General features: G+C 34.5%; 1 protein-coding gene across 12 annotated transcripts in view; it reads right to left on the reverse strand.

Moving 5' to 3' along the window:
• Positions 1-14,931, reverse strand: part of PPHLN1 (periphilin 1) — a 141,930-nt gene that overhangs the window by 34,331 nt on the left and 92,668 nt on the right. For all 12 annotated transcript variants that reach the window (XM_030835370.2, XM_030835371.2, XM_030835364.3 and 9 more), the window contains one exon: positions 14,256-14,396. In XM_030835370.2, coding sequence (XP_030691230.1) covers positions 14,256-14,396 — 141 coding nt within the window. The remainder of the gene's footprint in view (positions 1-14,255; positions 14,397-14,931) is intronic.

The raw sequence follows: 14,931 nt of genomic DNA on the forward strand, positions 1-14,931 counted from the left end.
AATAAAAAGAAAGGAAAAAAAAAAGGAATGGAAAAATATTTTTATGTAAGAACAAATTCTTTACTGAGAGAATCAGATGCATTTCTTCTAGCTTGGTTTCAATAGTACCAAGACTTTTTACTAACATAGTTTGTGATTAAACACTTAAGTAGAATAAATGAGTACTATTTAACTCTCTAGATTAAAAAATCTGTGTTGGGCTTCCCTGGTGGCGCAGTAGTTGAGAGTCCGCCTGCCTATGCAGGGGACACGGGTTCGTGCCCTGGTCCGGGGGGATCCCACATGCTGCGGAGCGGCTAGGCCTGTGAGCCACGGCCGCTGAGCCTGCGCAGCGGGAGAGGCCACAACTGTGTTATTATTAAGACCTTATTTGATCTATAACTTTTGAACAACAAATATAAAGGACAGAAAAACACACGCAGTTGTTGAAGTAGTAAGTACAAGAGGTTTTTCTTAGTTCTCCTCAAACAGTGTCGATGAAGGATGTTAATAAACAGAATAAAATTTCAGGGCAGAGTAACGTAAATCATAATTAGAGAGCAATATAGTATGGAACTGCCCAAGCTCTGGGCAAAATTATAATTAAGAATCCTCAAAAGAAGTGTATGTATGCCTATATGTAAGAGAGAGAGAGAGAGAGAGAGAGAGAGAGTGTGTGTGTGTGTGTGTGTGTGTGTGTGTATACACCCCTATAATTAAGCCAATGAAGCTAATGAAAACAGATAAATAATCTTCAAAGTCAGAAATATCCTGAAAATAAAGATAGAAATAAGCACCACAATTCAATACAGTCTATATATAGTAAAAGACAATGGAGTATATATGTTCAGGAAAATGTTCAAGAAAAACTGGATACAAAGAAGTGGTTTGGGCTTCCCTGGTGGCGCAGTGGTTGAGAGTCCGCCTGCCGATGCAGGGGACACGGGTTCGTGCCCCGGTCCGGGAAGATCCCACATGCTGCGGAGCGGCTAGACCCGTGAGCCATGGCCGCTGAGCCTGCGCGTCCGGAGCCTGTGCTCCGCAACGGGAGAGGCCACAACAGTGAGAGGCCCACGTACCGCAAAAAAAAAAAAAAAACAAGAAATGGTTTAATGGGAGAAAGGCATACTACTACATCTGCTGACATGGAATTTTAAAAACTTTGTAACTTGAATTCACATACCATAAATGATTATTTCAAAATCCCCGGAAATAAAATACTTCCTATCAATCTAACATGCGGATTGTATGGATAAAGCAATAAATAAAAGACAAAGCCCTATTCAAAATATGAAATTTCTAATACATCTTTTATAGACTTTTTCCAAGCAAATTAATCTTTTAAAGATATATATACAAAAATTAAGTCCTACTATAGCCTCAATATAATCACTACCATCATAGGTAAAATGGAGATGACAATATAGCATCACATTATCACCATCCTACATGTTTCAGTTATTCAACATCTACTTTGCCTTTCACCTTTCACTGCTAGTAAGAGGGACTCACTAGATGAAAGTGAGAGTTGTCATTTTTGTCCTTTGTTTCAATGACGTTAATTATAATTTTAACCCATTCACAAAGATTATAATTTAAAATACAAGACTACCAAAGGAACAGATTATTTTTCAGTGTGACTTACAAGTTACTTGGTCAGTTTAAGCCTTAATTTTTCTAAGTTGGGATTCCATGAGAATCCACAAAAATCCTGTAAGCACACAAGACTTAATACTTTTCATCTACTATGAAAAATAGTACAAAACAATAATAGCAGCCATGTTGATACTGACAATATATTAGGCAACTTAAATATGCATTCCCACTTAATTCTACCTTTACTATGAAGTGGGTAATATCACCATTCCCATTAGAGTAGTGAGGAAAAACCAAGGCTCAGAAAAAGTTAAGTGACGTTCCCGAAGAAGCACAGCAAGCGGCTGAACTGGGATTCAAGCCAAATCCCCTAACTCTACAGTTCCTACACTACTTATTCTAACTTCTAAAATACTGCAGCAGCACTGTGGTAATTCTCCATAAATCCTTCTACTGAGTATACAGAATTCCATAGTGTGGATGTGCTGGAATCTATTGAGTCATTGTTCTTCAGGTAGAAGAAAATGATCCTTGATGGAAGTTAGAGATATAAGAAGCAATGAAAATAATACAAACGGTGAATATTTAAATAAACCAAATGAACATTAACTGCATAAAATACTATTAAGTATCTTGTGGGGTTTAAAATACATATGGGAGTAAAATACAAACTAAATCAAATCAATCAAGAGGAAGTTCAATGGATTTCAAACGATCTATGGTGCCTGCATTGATCATCAATGAGTGAAAAGTATTAGTTTATATTAGACTTCAATACGTCAAGGATGCACGGTGTAAAGAATGTATAACTACAAAGAAAATGTGGGAGTATGGGAGATGAACAATAAATTTAAAAATACCAAAGAAAGAGAAAAGGACTACAGAACAGGAAGAACAACTAAACATAAATATAACAGTAACTACAGTAAATGGAAATGATTCAAAGAAAAGACATATTTTATTCAAGATGGATTTTTTAAAAACGTAACTATATGGCTGCTTACAAGAGAAATAACTTAAATACAAGAATGAAAGTAAGGTAACAAAAACAGATATCATGCCCAAACTAACTTAGATAAATATGAGACATTAGAGATTAAGGGGACTATTTCATAAAGACATAAAATAATTCTAAACTCATATGCACTTTACATCATAGCCTCAATATATAAAAGGAATAGAAACATTTAAAAGAGATATGCAAATCCACAAACATATTTGAAGGTTTTGACACAACTCTTTCAGAAACTGTTAAGACAAGCAAAATCAATACGGATATGAAAGAGTTGACACAATAATAAACTTTACCTTATTGACATACTAATAGAACAATGCACTCAACAAATAAAAAGTACACCTTCTTTTCAAGTATATGGAACACTTAGAAAAACTGACTGGACTTCCCTGGTGGAGCAGTGGTTAAGAATCCACCTGGCAATGGAGGGGACACAGGTTCGATCCCTGGTCCAGGAAGATCCCACGTGCTGCGGAGCAACTAAGCCCGTGCACCACAACTACTGAGCCCGTGTGCTACAACTGCTCAAGCCCGCATGCCTAGAGCCCGTGCTCCACAACAAGAGAAGCCACTGCAATGAGAAGCCCACGCACTGCAACGAAGAGTAGCCCCTGCTCACTGCAACTAGAGAAAGCCCATGTGCAGCAATGAAGACCCAACACAGCCAAAAAAAAAAAAAAGAAAAGAAGTAAAAAAGAAAAACTGACGATGTGTTGGGCTGCAATGTAAGTTACAACAAATTTCATAGGGCTAAAATCCTAAAGAATGTTTTCTGACTAGAGTGGTTTAGAAATAGAAATTTATTTTTTTAAAAACCTACAAAATCCCCATATGTTTGGAAATTAAGAAATATTCTAAATAACTCTAAATAAGAAATCCAAGGAATATTAGGAAAATATTCTAAACTGAATGACAATAAAAATAACATCAAAATTTGGAAGATGAGCTAATGCCATGTTGAGAGGGAATTTATAGGTTAAAAGAAAAACTACAGGGCTTCCCTGGGGGCGCAGTGGTTGAGAGTCCGCCTGCCGATGCAGGGGACACGGGTTCTTGCCCCGGTCCGGGAAGGTCCCACATGCCGCGGAGTGGCTGGGCCCGTGAGCCATGGCCGCTGAGCCTGCGCGTCCGAAGCCTGTGCTCCGCAACGGGAGAGGCCACAACAGTGAGAGGCCCGCGTACCGCCAAAAAAAAAAAGAAAAGAAAAGAAAAGAAAAACTACAAATCAGTAAGTATCTATCTCAAAAATTTTTTCAATAACAGCAATTAAACCAAAAAATGAAGAAGGAAAGAAAACAATAACGTCAGAATTTAGTGAAATATAAAATCAAAACAAGAAAAAAAAAAGAACAAAACCAAAAGTTGGTTCTTTGAAAAAGACTAATAAAGCTGGTAAATTCAGGTTACAATGATCATGGAAGATGTGGCAGCCAACCCCCAGAGAGCCCCCAGTGATCCCCACCCTCCTGGTATTTTCATCCTTGTGTAATCCCTTCCTGTTGAGTGTTGGCTGGGCTTAGTGACTCACTTGTAATTAACAGAACAAGGTAGAAGTGACAGACAGTATGTGACTCAACAGACCAAAAAAGGCAGCAAAGCATTGCTCTTTTTTGCTCACTCTTGGGGGAGGCAATGATTACATGCAAGAAACTGAAACTCATGCCAACAGCTACATGAGTGAGCTTGGAAGTGGATCTTCCAACTCCAGTCACATCTTAAGAAACTATAGCCCTTGTTATCAGCTTGACTGCAGCCTCGTGAGAGATCCTGAGCCTAGATCCCAACAGGCTTTGTTTGTTAAACTGAGAACATGAGAAACCAATTCTAAAGTTTCTACAGAAATTCACAGTTCCAAGTACAGGTACCCTTGAAAAAACAACAACAGGGAGGAGGATTTGCTCTACTGGATATCAAGACTTAATTGTAAAGCTACAGTAATGAGGACAGTGCAGTACTTTTACACGAATCAAAAGACCAACAGAATAGAACAGAGTTCAGAAACAGATTCACACATATATGGACACCTGACTTATTACACAGGTGTCAATGCAGAACAGTGAGGAACACATGGTCTTTCCAAAAGATGGTTCAGTGTCAAATGGATATCCACATGGAAAAAAGTGAAACTCGATCTCAGCTACATTTAATATACACTATATATAAAATCATTTTCAGATGGATTGTAACTCAATGTAAAAGACAAAACAGAAAAGCTTCTAGAAGATAATAAAAGAGAAAGATATCTTAAATAGGAGACAAATAAAAGCAATATAGAATAAGACTCAAAAGTCTGGGCTACATTAAAAGTAAGAATTTTTATTCCTCCATAGATATCAAAAGAATGAAAAAGCAAGACACAAAATGGGAAAAGGTATCTGCAACACACATAACTAACAAAGGGCTTGTATATATATATATAAAGAATATATAAAGAACTTCTACAAATCATTTTAAAAAAAAGAACTCAACAGGAGAACTAGCAAGAATCTCAACAAGTACTTTACAAAAGAGTACTTGTGCTATGTGCGAATAACCATACGAAAATATCCTCAGCATCATCTGTAATCAGGGAAATGCAAATTAAAACCAAAAGGAGCTATATTACATGTAACAATATCAATGAATCTCATAAATACAACGGTGAACAAAAAAAAGCTAGGCACAAAATAATATATACTGTATGATTCCATTTGTGTAAAGCTCAAAAACTATACTACAATGTTAGGAATCAATTTAGTGGTTACCTTTGGGAAAGGAGGGGCAGTGATTAGGGAGGGGGTATGATGGGACTCCTGGGGTGCTGGTAATCTCTATTTCTTGCCCTGAATGGTAGTTTTCACTCGTGCTTGCTTTGTGAGAAATCATTCAGGTTAACAACTCTGTTTTGAACACTTCTCTCTGTACATGTGTTATACATCGCTAAGGTGACTTTCTTAAAGTAGAGCATATTAGCAATCATAGCAGAGTTTAGCATAATTGAACATCAGCTAACCAGAAAACTGAACGATGCTGAACTGCTCATTTCCTCTCAAGTCCAGATAACTGAAGGCTTAGAAATCTTAAGATTCAGTTCAGAGGCAGACAAAAAAATCTCCAAATAATCTCCTGGCTAATTCAAGTAAACAAGTATTCTAAACAGAAATGATATACACTGCATTGTCCAATTTCCTGTACTACTTTTTTTAGAAACAAAATTTTAAAAAGAGAAAGAATAAAGGAAAAGTACACAAAATAGATAATTATATAAGTGACTCCCAACATCAACTCACTTCTAGTGTTTAATTTCAAGTTACCTTTAAGCAGAAACATAAGATTATCTAAGTGCAACTTTTAAAACACCGTCTGTAAATGAATTGAGAATATCAATTAACTCACACTGTAGTCAGCAAATGAGTGTATATAACAGACAAGCTTGTTATCTCCTTGCACAATACTTGAATTAAACAACAGTTAAGAGAAGACAGCAGATGTTATAGGAGGGATCACATGTTAAAAATAAGGGATGACAAGTGAAGGGTGATATATGGGAACAATTTATGTTTTAGGAATGGGAAGGGAAAGCAGGGAATTCTAAGGAGAAGGAAACATTAATCTTTTATGGTACTTCTTATGTCTAGAAAAATAGATAAGGACCAGTGAGATAAAAAAGCAATCCAAATGGAAAATGTGAAAGGAAAATTACAAAGCCCCCCAAAATAAATAAAATATTTCATAGTAAAATTATTTTCACATTTCATTTTGAACAAATAAAGGGGAAATCCCCCAAAATAAAAACAGAAGTAAAAGGACAAGAGGTAAACAGCCCAAATCTTCACACTGATGAGAAAATGGGCTCTCAAAGTTAAACTTATACAGGAAACTTGCTATAAAATATTCCTAAGAGGTAATCTGAAAGTAGTCAATATTCCAAGGTTGCAAAGAAACAGGCAAAGTAATACTCAACACAACCATAACCACTTGTATAGTGATTTTCAATATATAAAGGGCTTTCACATACAAGAGCTTGTTAATTCTGCAGGAAAACATGCAACTAATCCCATTTAACAAATGAGGAAAAGGCTCTGAGAAGTTAAAGCACTAAATGGAAGCATCCAGCAATTTCTATGCCACACTACTTAGAAATGTTCCCAATGTGAAGTACTCAGAGACTAAATAAAATTGTTAACTTACAAAAGGGGAACTGAATAGCAAGTGACAGTAATTTGGAACCACTAGAGAAAATCCTTACCTAACACTGGTTGACAGGAAACAAAGAAGGGAGGTGAGAGAAGGAAGCTCACACATGGGCTTACGCCATGGGGAATACCTGTATTGGGTACTTTTGTTTAAATGATGACATTCCCAGGTATAATGTCCAGGATGGCCTCATCTCTTCTGGTACTTGCAACATTTTAAGTATGGTTTTTATAAGGCTTGGTATTTGTATTGTCCAAATTTTATATTTTATGTAAAAATTGTATCTTAACAGAGTCATCAATCTCCGTATTTATGAATTTATATCAGGTATAAATAACTTACTTTTAATTAAACGTAAAAGCTAAGACACTTGGTTTTGACATTTCAAATATGATACAAATTACCTTCTGAGACAGCTTCCAGATGAAACTCCCTTAAAGTGAAAACTTTACACTTACGTTTCAGCAACAAGCATCTATAGTAAGAGCATGCACAGAATCTGACTGATAAATTTCAAAAACTCTGAAATTTAGCCAAAATAAATGATTTATTTTCAATGGGTTTTGGGAATAAGAGATTTTTTCAGAGGTAAATCATATGTGAGTATATTTTACTAAATCTATATATGTAAGGTCCGAATAAGTGGTTGGTAATAATGGACTGTTAAATACAGTAGGGTAGACTTGATGTCTAGACAAGATAGTGGTAAGAGCTACACTTTTAAAAAGTTCGTTACTTGCTCTGATAAAAAGAAAAAACAAAGAATGTTTCTATCATGTAGGACTAGTATAAAATGCTTATTAGATCATGGATATACAATGATAGAGTTGCCACTACTTTGGAAACAATTTCATTTTAACCCATCATGTGTGACTCTTCTCCATGTCTGCAACTCTAGTTGACATTTCAGGAAGATGGTTCATTTGATTAATTTTCAAGCCTTTTCTCTGTAAAAGTAAAACAAAAATATCCTATTTTATATTGAGGGAGAAAGAGCGACCCAGTGAGAGGACTGGGAAGAATCAGCTATATAGTTAGACGGTGACTGAAACTAGACACTCGAAGAAAAGAAGAGGGCCACAGGCAGAATGGTGACTAACGGAACGTCTTGTCTACTGAAGAAAACCCTTTCTGCACAATTCATTAGCTCAACAAGCACTATTTAATTACTGACTGATGCATAGCAATGATAAATATTTGAGTTTTTAAAAAGCATTTTAATGTAAGTACACTGTGTCCTCATTAAGAGGTTTAAAAAAGAATCAACTCTTAAATATTCTATAGTTAAATCTGAAATTAGCTTCTTTATGTACACAATGAATAATGTGTACAGAAGAAGCAATATTTAGCTTTTAATTTTTAATATGATTTAGATTAGGAAGAGACCTAAGATTATTCAGCCTAACTTTTTTATTTTGAGGAAGAAAATGAAGAAAAGCCAGTGAGCAGCCCATACGGTCACAAAATGGTTAACATGTAGAATTCAAATTAAAATAAAAATCACATATTAAGTAGATTGATCTAGACTTACAGCAAAACTGTATTAACCTATAAGACTGATGACCTAGACAGGCAACAAAATGATTTCTGAAGTAACTTGATTTTTATTAACTAGAGTAAGGAAAGTGGCCCCAACATGGCTAAGAAATAAAATTTCCTCAATATAACAAGGCTGGCATAGCTATGATTGACTATAAAAAATAATGTCTTTACCAAAACAAATGTATATTCAGGTTAAGTCTTTGGAAGTTAAAAGAAGGAAAGAAGAAAAATACACAATCCCCCCTATCAAGAGTCTCTGAGTAGTCTCTCTGTTTTAGAACATTAGATTGGCACCCTCTCTGGATCTAAAATGATTCCTGTCTATATTTCAATTATAAATTATCAGATAAATATAGTAATCAACCATTCTGTTAATAGAGAGACTTAACTTGCAGGTAGAAATATCAGCTTTTTCATAAAACAGCTTTATTTTATTAGGATAGTGTCCTGAAATAGCCAAAGAGGTCTTAAAAATGAATTTGCCTTCATGGTACTTGTTCTTTTTTGAATTACTCACCAAATAAGAAGAAAGAAGAGATGGACCTTCCCCCTTACAAATGATGACTTTCTGCGATTTGAGGAGCATCATGAGTAATGTATTTAAAGAATATTATCAGGTACATCCCCGCAATTAGATTGGCTTAGATTTTATTAATTGCATCTACTAACATAATTTTTAAGAAAGGCTGATAAAGATTGGTACAAGCAAGAAATTCAGATTCTCTACAAACTCACATATTACAGTTACGCTCAAACTTGACATGCCATTAGAACCATAAGAGGTAAACAGGCACTCTGGTGATCTCCTATGCAGTTACTAAAACCTGTACAGCACTTCACAAAACATAAACACAGGCATTTGACACCCACAGTAGTAAAGCAACTCCACAGCCCCAAAATGTATATATTAAATGTAATATTTTGTTTATTTAAAAAAATACATATATATACATTTTTTTAATGTGGAGAAATCAGAGGACCTATATTTTGAAACACGGTTCCCAAGGGATTATAAATGTCTATTAATAGGGGACTAGTTATATATACTGATATAGAATGGTCACTAAAACATTGAACAGGGTACAGAGTATGGTACTGTATTTAAAGAAAAAGCATGGAGACACACACACCAACTTTTATCTCCACTCATCTGAATCAAACATGCTCCAGATGTGTGTGTGTGTATATGTATGTATGTGTGTATACACACATACATAAATACTGTATATAAACTCTGTGTATACACATATATATGTATATATACACATATATACACATACATCACATATACAGTATATCTACACTCTGGGGAAAGAAACTGGGCAGCTAAGAATTATAGGTGAGAAGGAAACTTGTTTTCCCTGCATAATCTCTTGTGCCTTTTGAATTTTATCCTTGTGTATTTTATCACTTAAAATACAGCTTTCAATGGATGGGCTGGAGGACATTTTAACGTAATAGAAAAGACTTTCATAAATAGTTGTTTTGGGTGATATTTACAAAGTGCTACAACTGTTACAACTTATCCAACTGAATATTTAAGATCTATGCATTTTATTGCATGTTAATTATACCACAATTAAAAAACAGACAGTACAAAAGTCTCTTAATTTACATAAAAGGTGGTCATAGTTTTCAACCTTTCAGTACATTAGAAAGTATAGAAGAACCTAAGAAAAAACAGTCACCTCCTTCCAACTCCTTGTTACTCCAAATATGGTACAGACTAGTAAAATCAGCGTCACCTGGGAGAATGTCAGACATTCCAATCTCAAGCCCCATCCCAGATCTACTGAATCAAAATCTGTATTTTAACAAGATCCCCCAGTGATTTACACCCACATTAAAGTTTGAGAAGCTCTGATAACTAACTTACCGGAATATTTATGGCAGATATCCAACAAGCTCTACTTTTTAAAAGCCCCACAGATGTACAACAAAAGCAGAGAATTACAATATAAGCATGGTGCCTTGAGAGTGAAGAGATGAAAGGTTCTTTTTTTTTAAGACTAGTCGGCAGAGCAAAAGATCCTAATAAACTTCAGTTACACGCCAACTATCCTTACAGTTGCTTCACTAGGCACCTGCTTCTCTACAACTTCTTGGGTCTTTAGGAGGATTTTAGCCACCTGACACTCTTAGTCATATGATCTGCTAGGCCAACAATGCATATGCATATTTTTTGTCTGTGTATGTATACATATACATATGTGTGTGTGTGTGTGTGTGTGTGTGTGTGTACCCACCCCAGATCTACTCATATTATCTGATTCCATCTGAAGAAAGAGGAAGGTAGAACAATCAAAGCCAGATCTTGCCAGTGGGAAATTACAAGAAGACTTAAATATCATTAGATGCCAGGTCCCCAAGAAAACAGAGGATCTCACTGACAGGCTATGTCTAAGCACAATTTTATCAAAATTTATGAGGGATTTTGCAAATCTTAAATAAGAGAATTCCAAAGAGTTAAAGTAAATATTGCTTTATCCCTCAAGGTATAATAAAGGGAAGAAGGGTATGTAATAATGGAGGATTTCAATTTGCATCGTTCATTCAAAGTAACAATTTGTTAAAAGCCAAGATTCCTCACTGGTAAAATATCAAGGAGTAGGATGCACTTTCAAATCAAATAGTTCAGTAGTAGTAGGATGTGAGGACTTGAGAGATATATCACGATCAAGGGGTTAATGCCAAGTACCTGAACCAGAATATGAATCACCTATATATTTCTTTTGAATTTTAGAATTTTATTTATTTTTTATACAGTAGGTTCTTATTAGTTATCCATTTTATACATATTAGTGTATATATGTCAATCCCAATCTCCCAATTCATCACCTATATTTTTGTGGATTAAGTCTCTCTAGGAATTACCATAATGACAGAAGAAATTCTGAAGTTCGCCTTTCTAAGCTCAGAAGCCAGAAAGCCTAGGAAAATATTCCAGTATTTGAATGTAAAAGGTGGCCCAAACTGGGTAAGAGGGGATAATCTGGGGAAATAGGGGGAAAAGATACACCACAGGATCCAAAGCATAAGGAGGATAAATGTGCTGTAGCAAGAGAATGAATCATATCCACTAAAAGATATTTATGTAAAAGTGAGATGATTCAAATGATCTCTAGCAACATAATATTCAGAGATGCAATCTGATGTCTTCTGGCTCAAGGATTTTAGACCAGTGGTTCTCCACCATATACGACTATAAGCTGGCAGCTTTTTCAAAAGACACCTGTACCTCTACCCTACCGAATTCTTATATGTCCAGGAATGAGATGGCAATAATATGGCAAAGAACATGAATCTGCTCTTATTGAAGTGATTCTGATACACTCTATATCCATATGCGTGCCCTTAAACATCGAATAAGCCACATTTGTAGGCCCTCTGAATTAAATTAAATTTTGGCCTGAAGATTTAGTTTATTACATATTGTAATACTGCCTCAAGTTAATGACTTTCTTTGGATTCAAGGGCTGAAGGACCTAATTTATATAAACCCTCAAAAAACATGTGGAAATTTATAAGATATCTGAACATATTGCACTTGACATAACAGGGAGAAAAAGCAACTTGGCTATAACACCAATATTTACATTCCTACATTATTCTAAGTTTGATTTGTTGGCCTCATCTATGCAGGCTCTTTTTGGGGGGGCTATTATTCATTTTTTAAATCATGCAATATTTCAAGCATATGGAAAAATATAAATTACTAGACAGCTGTATAATAACTACCATCTAGCTTTCTCAAACCTTTATAATATTCCTATCCATCTGGTATTTAATCTCTAAAAATAAAATGTGCAAATGTTGGAGAGAAATCCCCTTAAACCTAATTTTTTCATTTTCAAAAATCACTGTAACATTAAGACATGATTTATAAAATAATTACATGTCATTATTTACTAGCTTTGTGACATTTTGAGGAATTCTGGTTTGATTTTCTTGTCAATATATGAAAACCAAAGTACCCTAGCAACACAGTAGTTACATTCCAATATTTAACATCATTAAGTTTTCTATTTTATAATGGTTTTACTTCTCTAGTACATCAGAATACAGTAATGACCTTTTAGAGTTATTTTTCTTTCTTTAGTTCATCTTTCCTTGTTCAATATACTTTAGTATCAGATTTTTCATGTGTTTGAACAATGGACAGATGAAAACAGAAATACAGTCATACTTACAGGTCAAACATATATGGGTGTCTGTAAAGTATACAAACGCTGGTTTCATACTAAATAATTTTATGTGTGTGCTGCTAAGCTAGGCTCTACCTCTGACTGGTAACCCACCTTTTCAAGATCAAATAGATCACCTATGACTAATAACAAGAGGAGACAGTACAAAAATATTAATAAATAACAACCCAAAATACTCCCTCCCAACAGGGGAGTCAGTCAAGTTTTTCTACCAGTTATATTCTTAAGAAAACCTCTCCTTTAAAGAGCTGCAATTTAGGTGAAAAAGAAAAATAACATTAAATAATTCATTCACTTAACAATCACTTATCAAGCACTTACTAAGTGCTGGGCCTAGGCACTCTGTTAAGTGGTCAGGTTAAGACACACTCTGATTTCAAGTGACTCAGTGACTATTCATACAACACATATTTCTTGTGAGCCCACTACATGCCAATCGCTATTCTGGGTAATGAAGATAAAGCAGTAAACAAAACAAAGTCCTTGCTCTCATGAAGCTTCCATATGGAAGGGAGACAAGCAAACATATGTCAAATGGTAGGGAAAAAAAAAAGCTACAAAGAAAAATAAGTCAGAGTAAAAAGACAGTAATTTTATATAGGGCAATGATATTCATATTCGTACTGGAAGATACACCTAGTGAGCAAACCATTTATTTACTCCCATTTAATTGATATCTTGAAAGGCACCAATCTGCCTTTCACATCACCAAATTAAACTGGATTTTCTCAGTCACCGTTTTCCTATATAAGCTGCACAATCATATCTAGGATTTAAATAAGATCTTCTACTTAACCAAGGGAAATAGATTTTAATTGATGTGGAAATGGACAGCGCCTTGAGAAAAGGTTTAATTTTGTTCTTAATTTCCAACAGTTTTTAGAAGATTATATAACAATATAATGACATTTACTCAAGGCACTAGAGAGTAACAACATCAAAAACAAACAGCTGTACAACATGTCACATTTTAGAAAGCCCTTTCACATTTCATTTACTTCATTTAATTCTCATAAAGTGATAATACCCTATAAAGCAGGTAATATTTCCATATTGAAACACTTTCAACTTTTCTATGCATAATGAGCATATGCGAGGAGGATTAAAGAGGAAATGATGGCTACTTTTTAAATCTTAGGTAAGACAAAGCCTCTAGGCTTATTCTATTCCAAAATTACATTTCACACTGTATTAAGATACAGATAGAAGGTTTTGTCCTATAACTATTCCTTAAGCAATCTATTCAATCTATTAAAAACAAGACCCTGACTTTTCAAAATGACATCATTAAAATTAGATTTAAATACCTATCCTTTATTTTTTCTTTAATATTTGAAAAATACTTAAAAGTATAATGAAAACCATCAAGAAACATCTGTAATCCCAGTATTCAAAACTAACATTTGCTATTATATTGGTATATTTAATATTTTTCAACCCATCTCTAAGTTTAATAGTTCTTTAATTGCTCCACACTAACTAGAATATTAATATTCTCTAAAATAGAAGCTTGCTTTTTATTAAAAAGAGAAAAAAAAGTAAGCAGGGGTGGAGGACCAAACTGATCAAAATTACTGTGAAATCAAATCAAACATTTTTTAGAATTTTTTACATTGTAATTTCAGGGTCACATATGGAAAAAGACAAAATGAAATATTTATTCAATAAATATTTACTGTAACTACTGTGTACAAAATGACAGGAACAAAAGATTTTATACTTTAAGCAGACTGGATTCTCACCTGTTCAATCTCTTTGGTTTTTGAGGCTATTGCTTTAGAGCGACTGGTTAGCTGACTGTCTTCGAATAATTCTATGCCATCTGTTGCATTTGTCTCAGGTTCTTCTGGCTGGTCAATGAACAATGGTGCCGTGGATCCCGCCTTTAAAAAGAATTAGAAATCTTTTATTACTTTCTTAAAGGACATACAGCATTTTAGATGACTGAATATAAGCACCAATTGGCAGATTATCTCAAGAGAAAGTGCTAAATTTAACCTGTCTTAAGAAAAGAAACACTTTCAATCTTGCTATGCATAATGAACTTATGTGAGGAGGATTAAAGAGGAAATGATGGCTACTTTTTAAATCTTAGGTAAGACAAAGCCTCCAGGTTTATTCCATTCCAAAATTATATTTCATACTATATTAAGACAGAGCTAGAAGGTTTTGTCCTGTAACTATTCCTTAAGCAATCTATATAAGAAACACAGAAGAAAAAAGTCCAACTGGAAGTGAGAAGTGTGAACACACATAAGCAAATATATTACACAGAAACATAGAAAAGGACTCTACTTCAGAAGTTAAAAATACCCTGCCTCCTGTAACCTAAGAATTTATTGAAATAACTGAAAAGAAAACAACTCCAAACAGCAATAATTATTACTTCAACAATACTGCAATAGTTCATTAATGAGT

Source organism: Globicephala melas, chromosome 10 (genome assembly GCF_963455315.2).
Source record: "Globicephala melas chromosome 10, mGloMel1.2, whole genome shotgun sequence".
NCBI lineage: Eukaryota > Metazoa > Chordata > Mammalia > Artiodactyla > Delphinidae > Globicephala > Globicephala melas.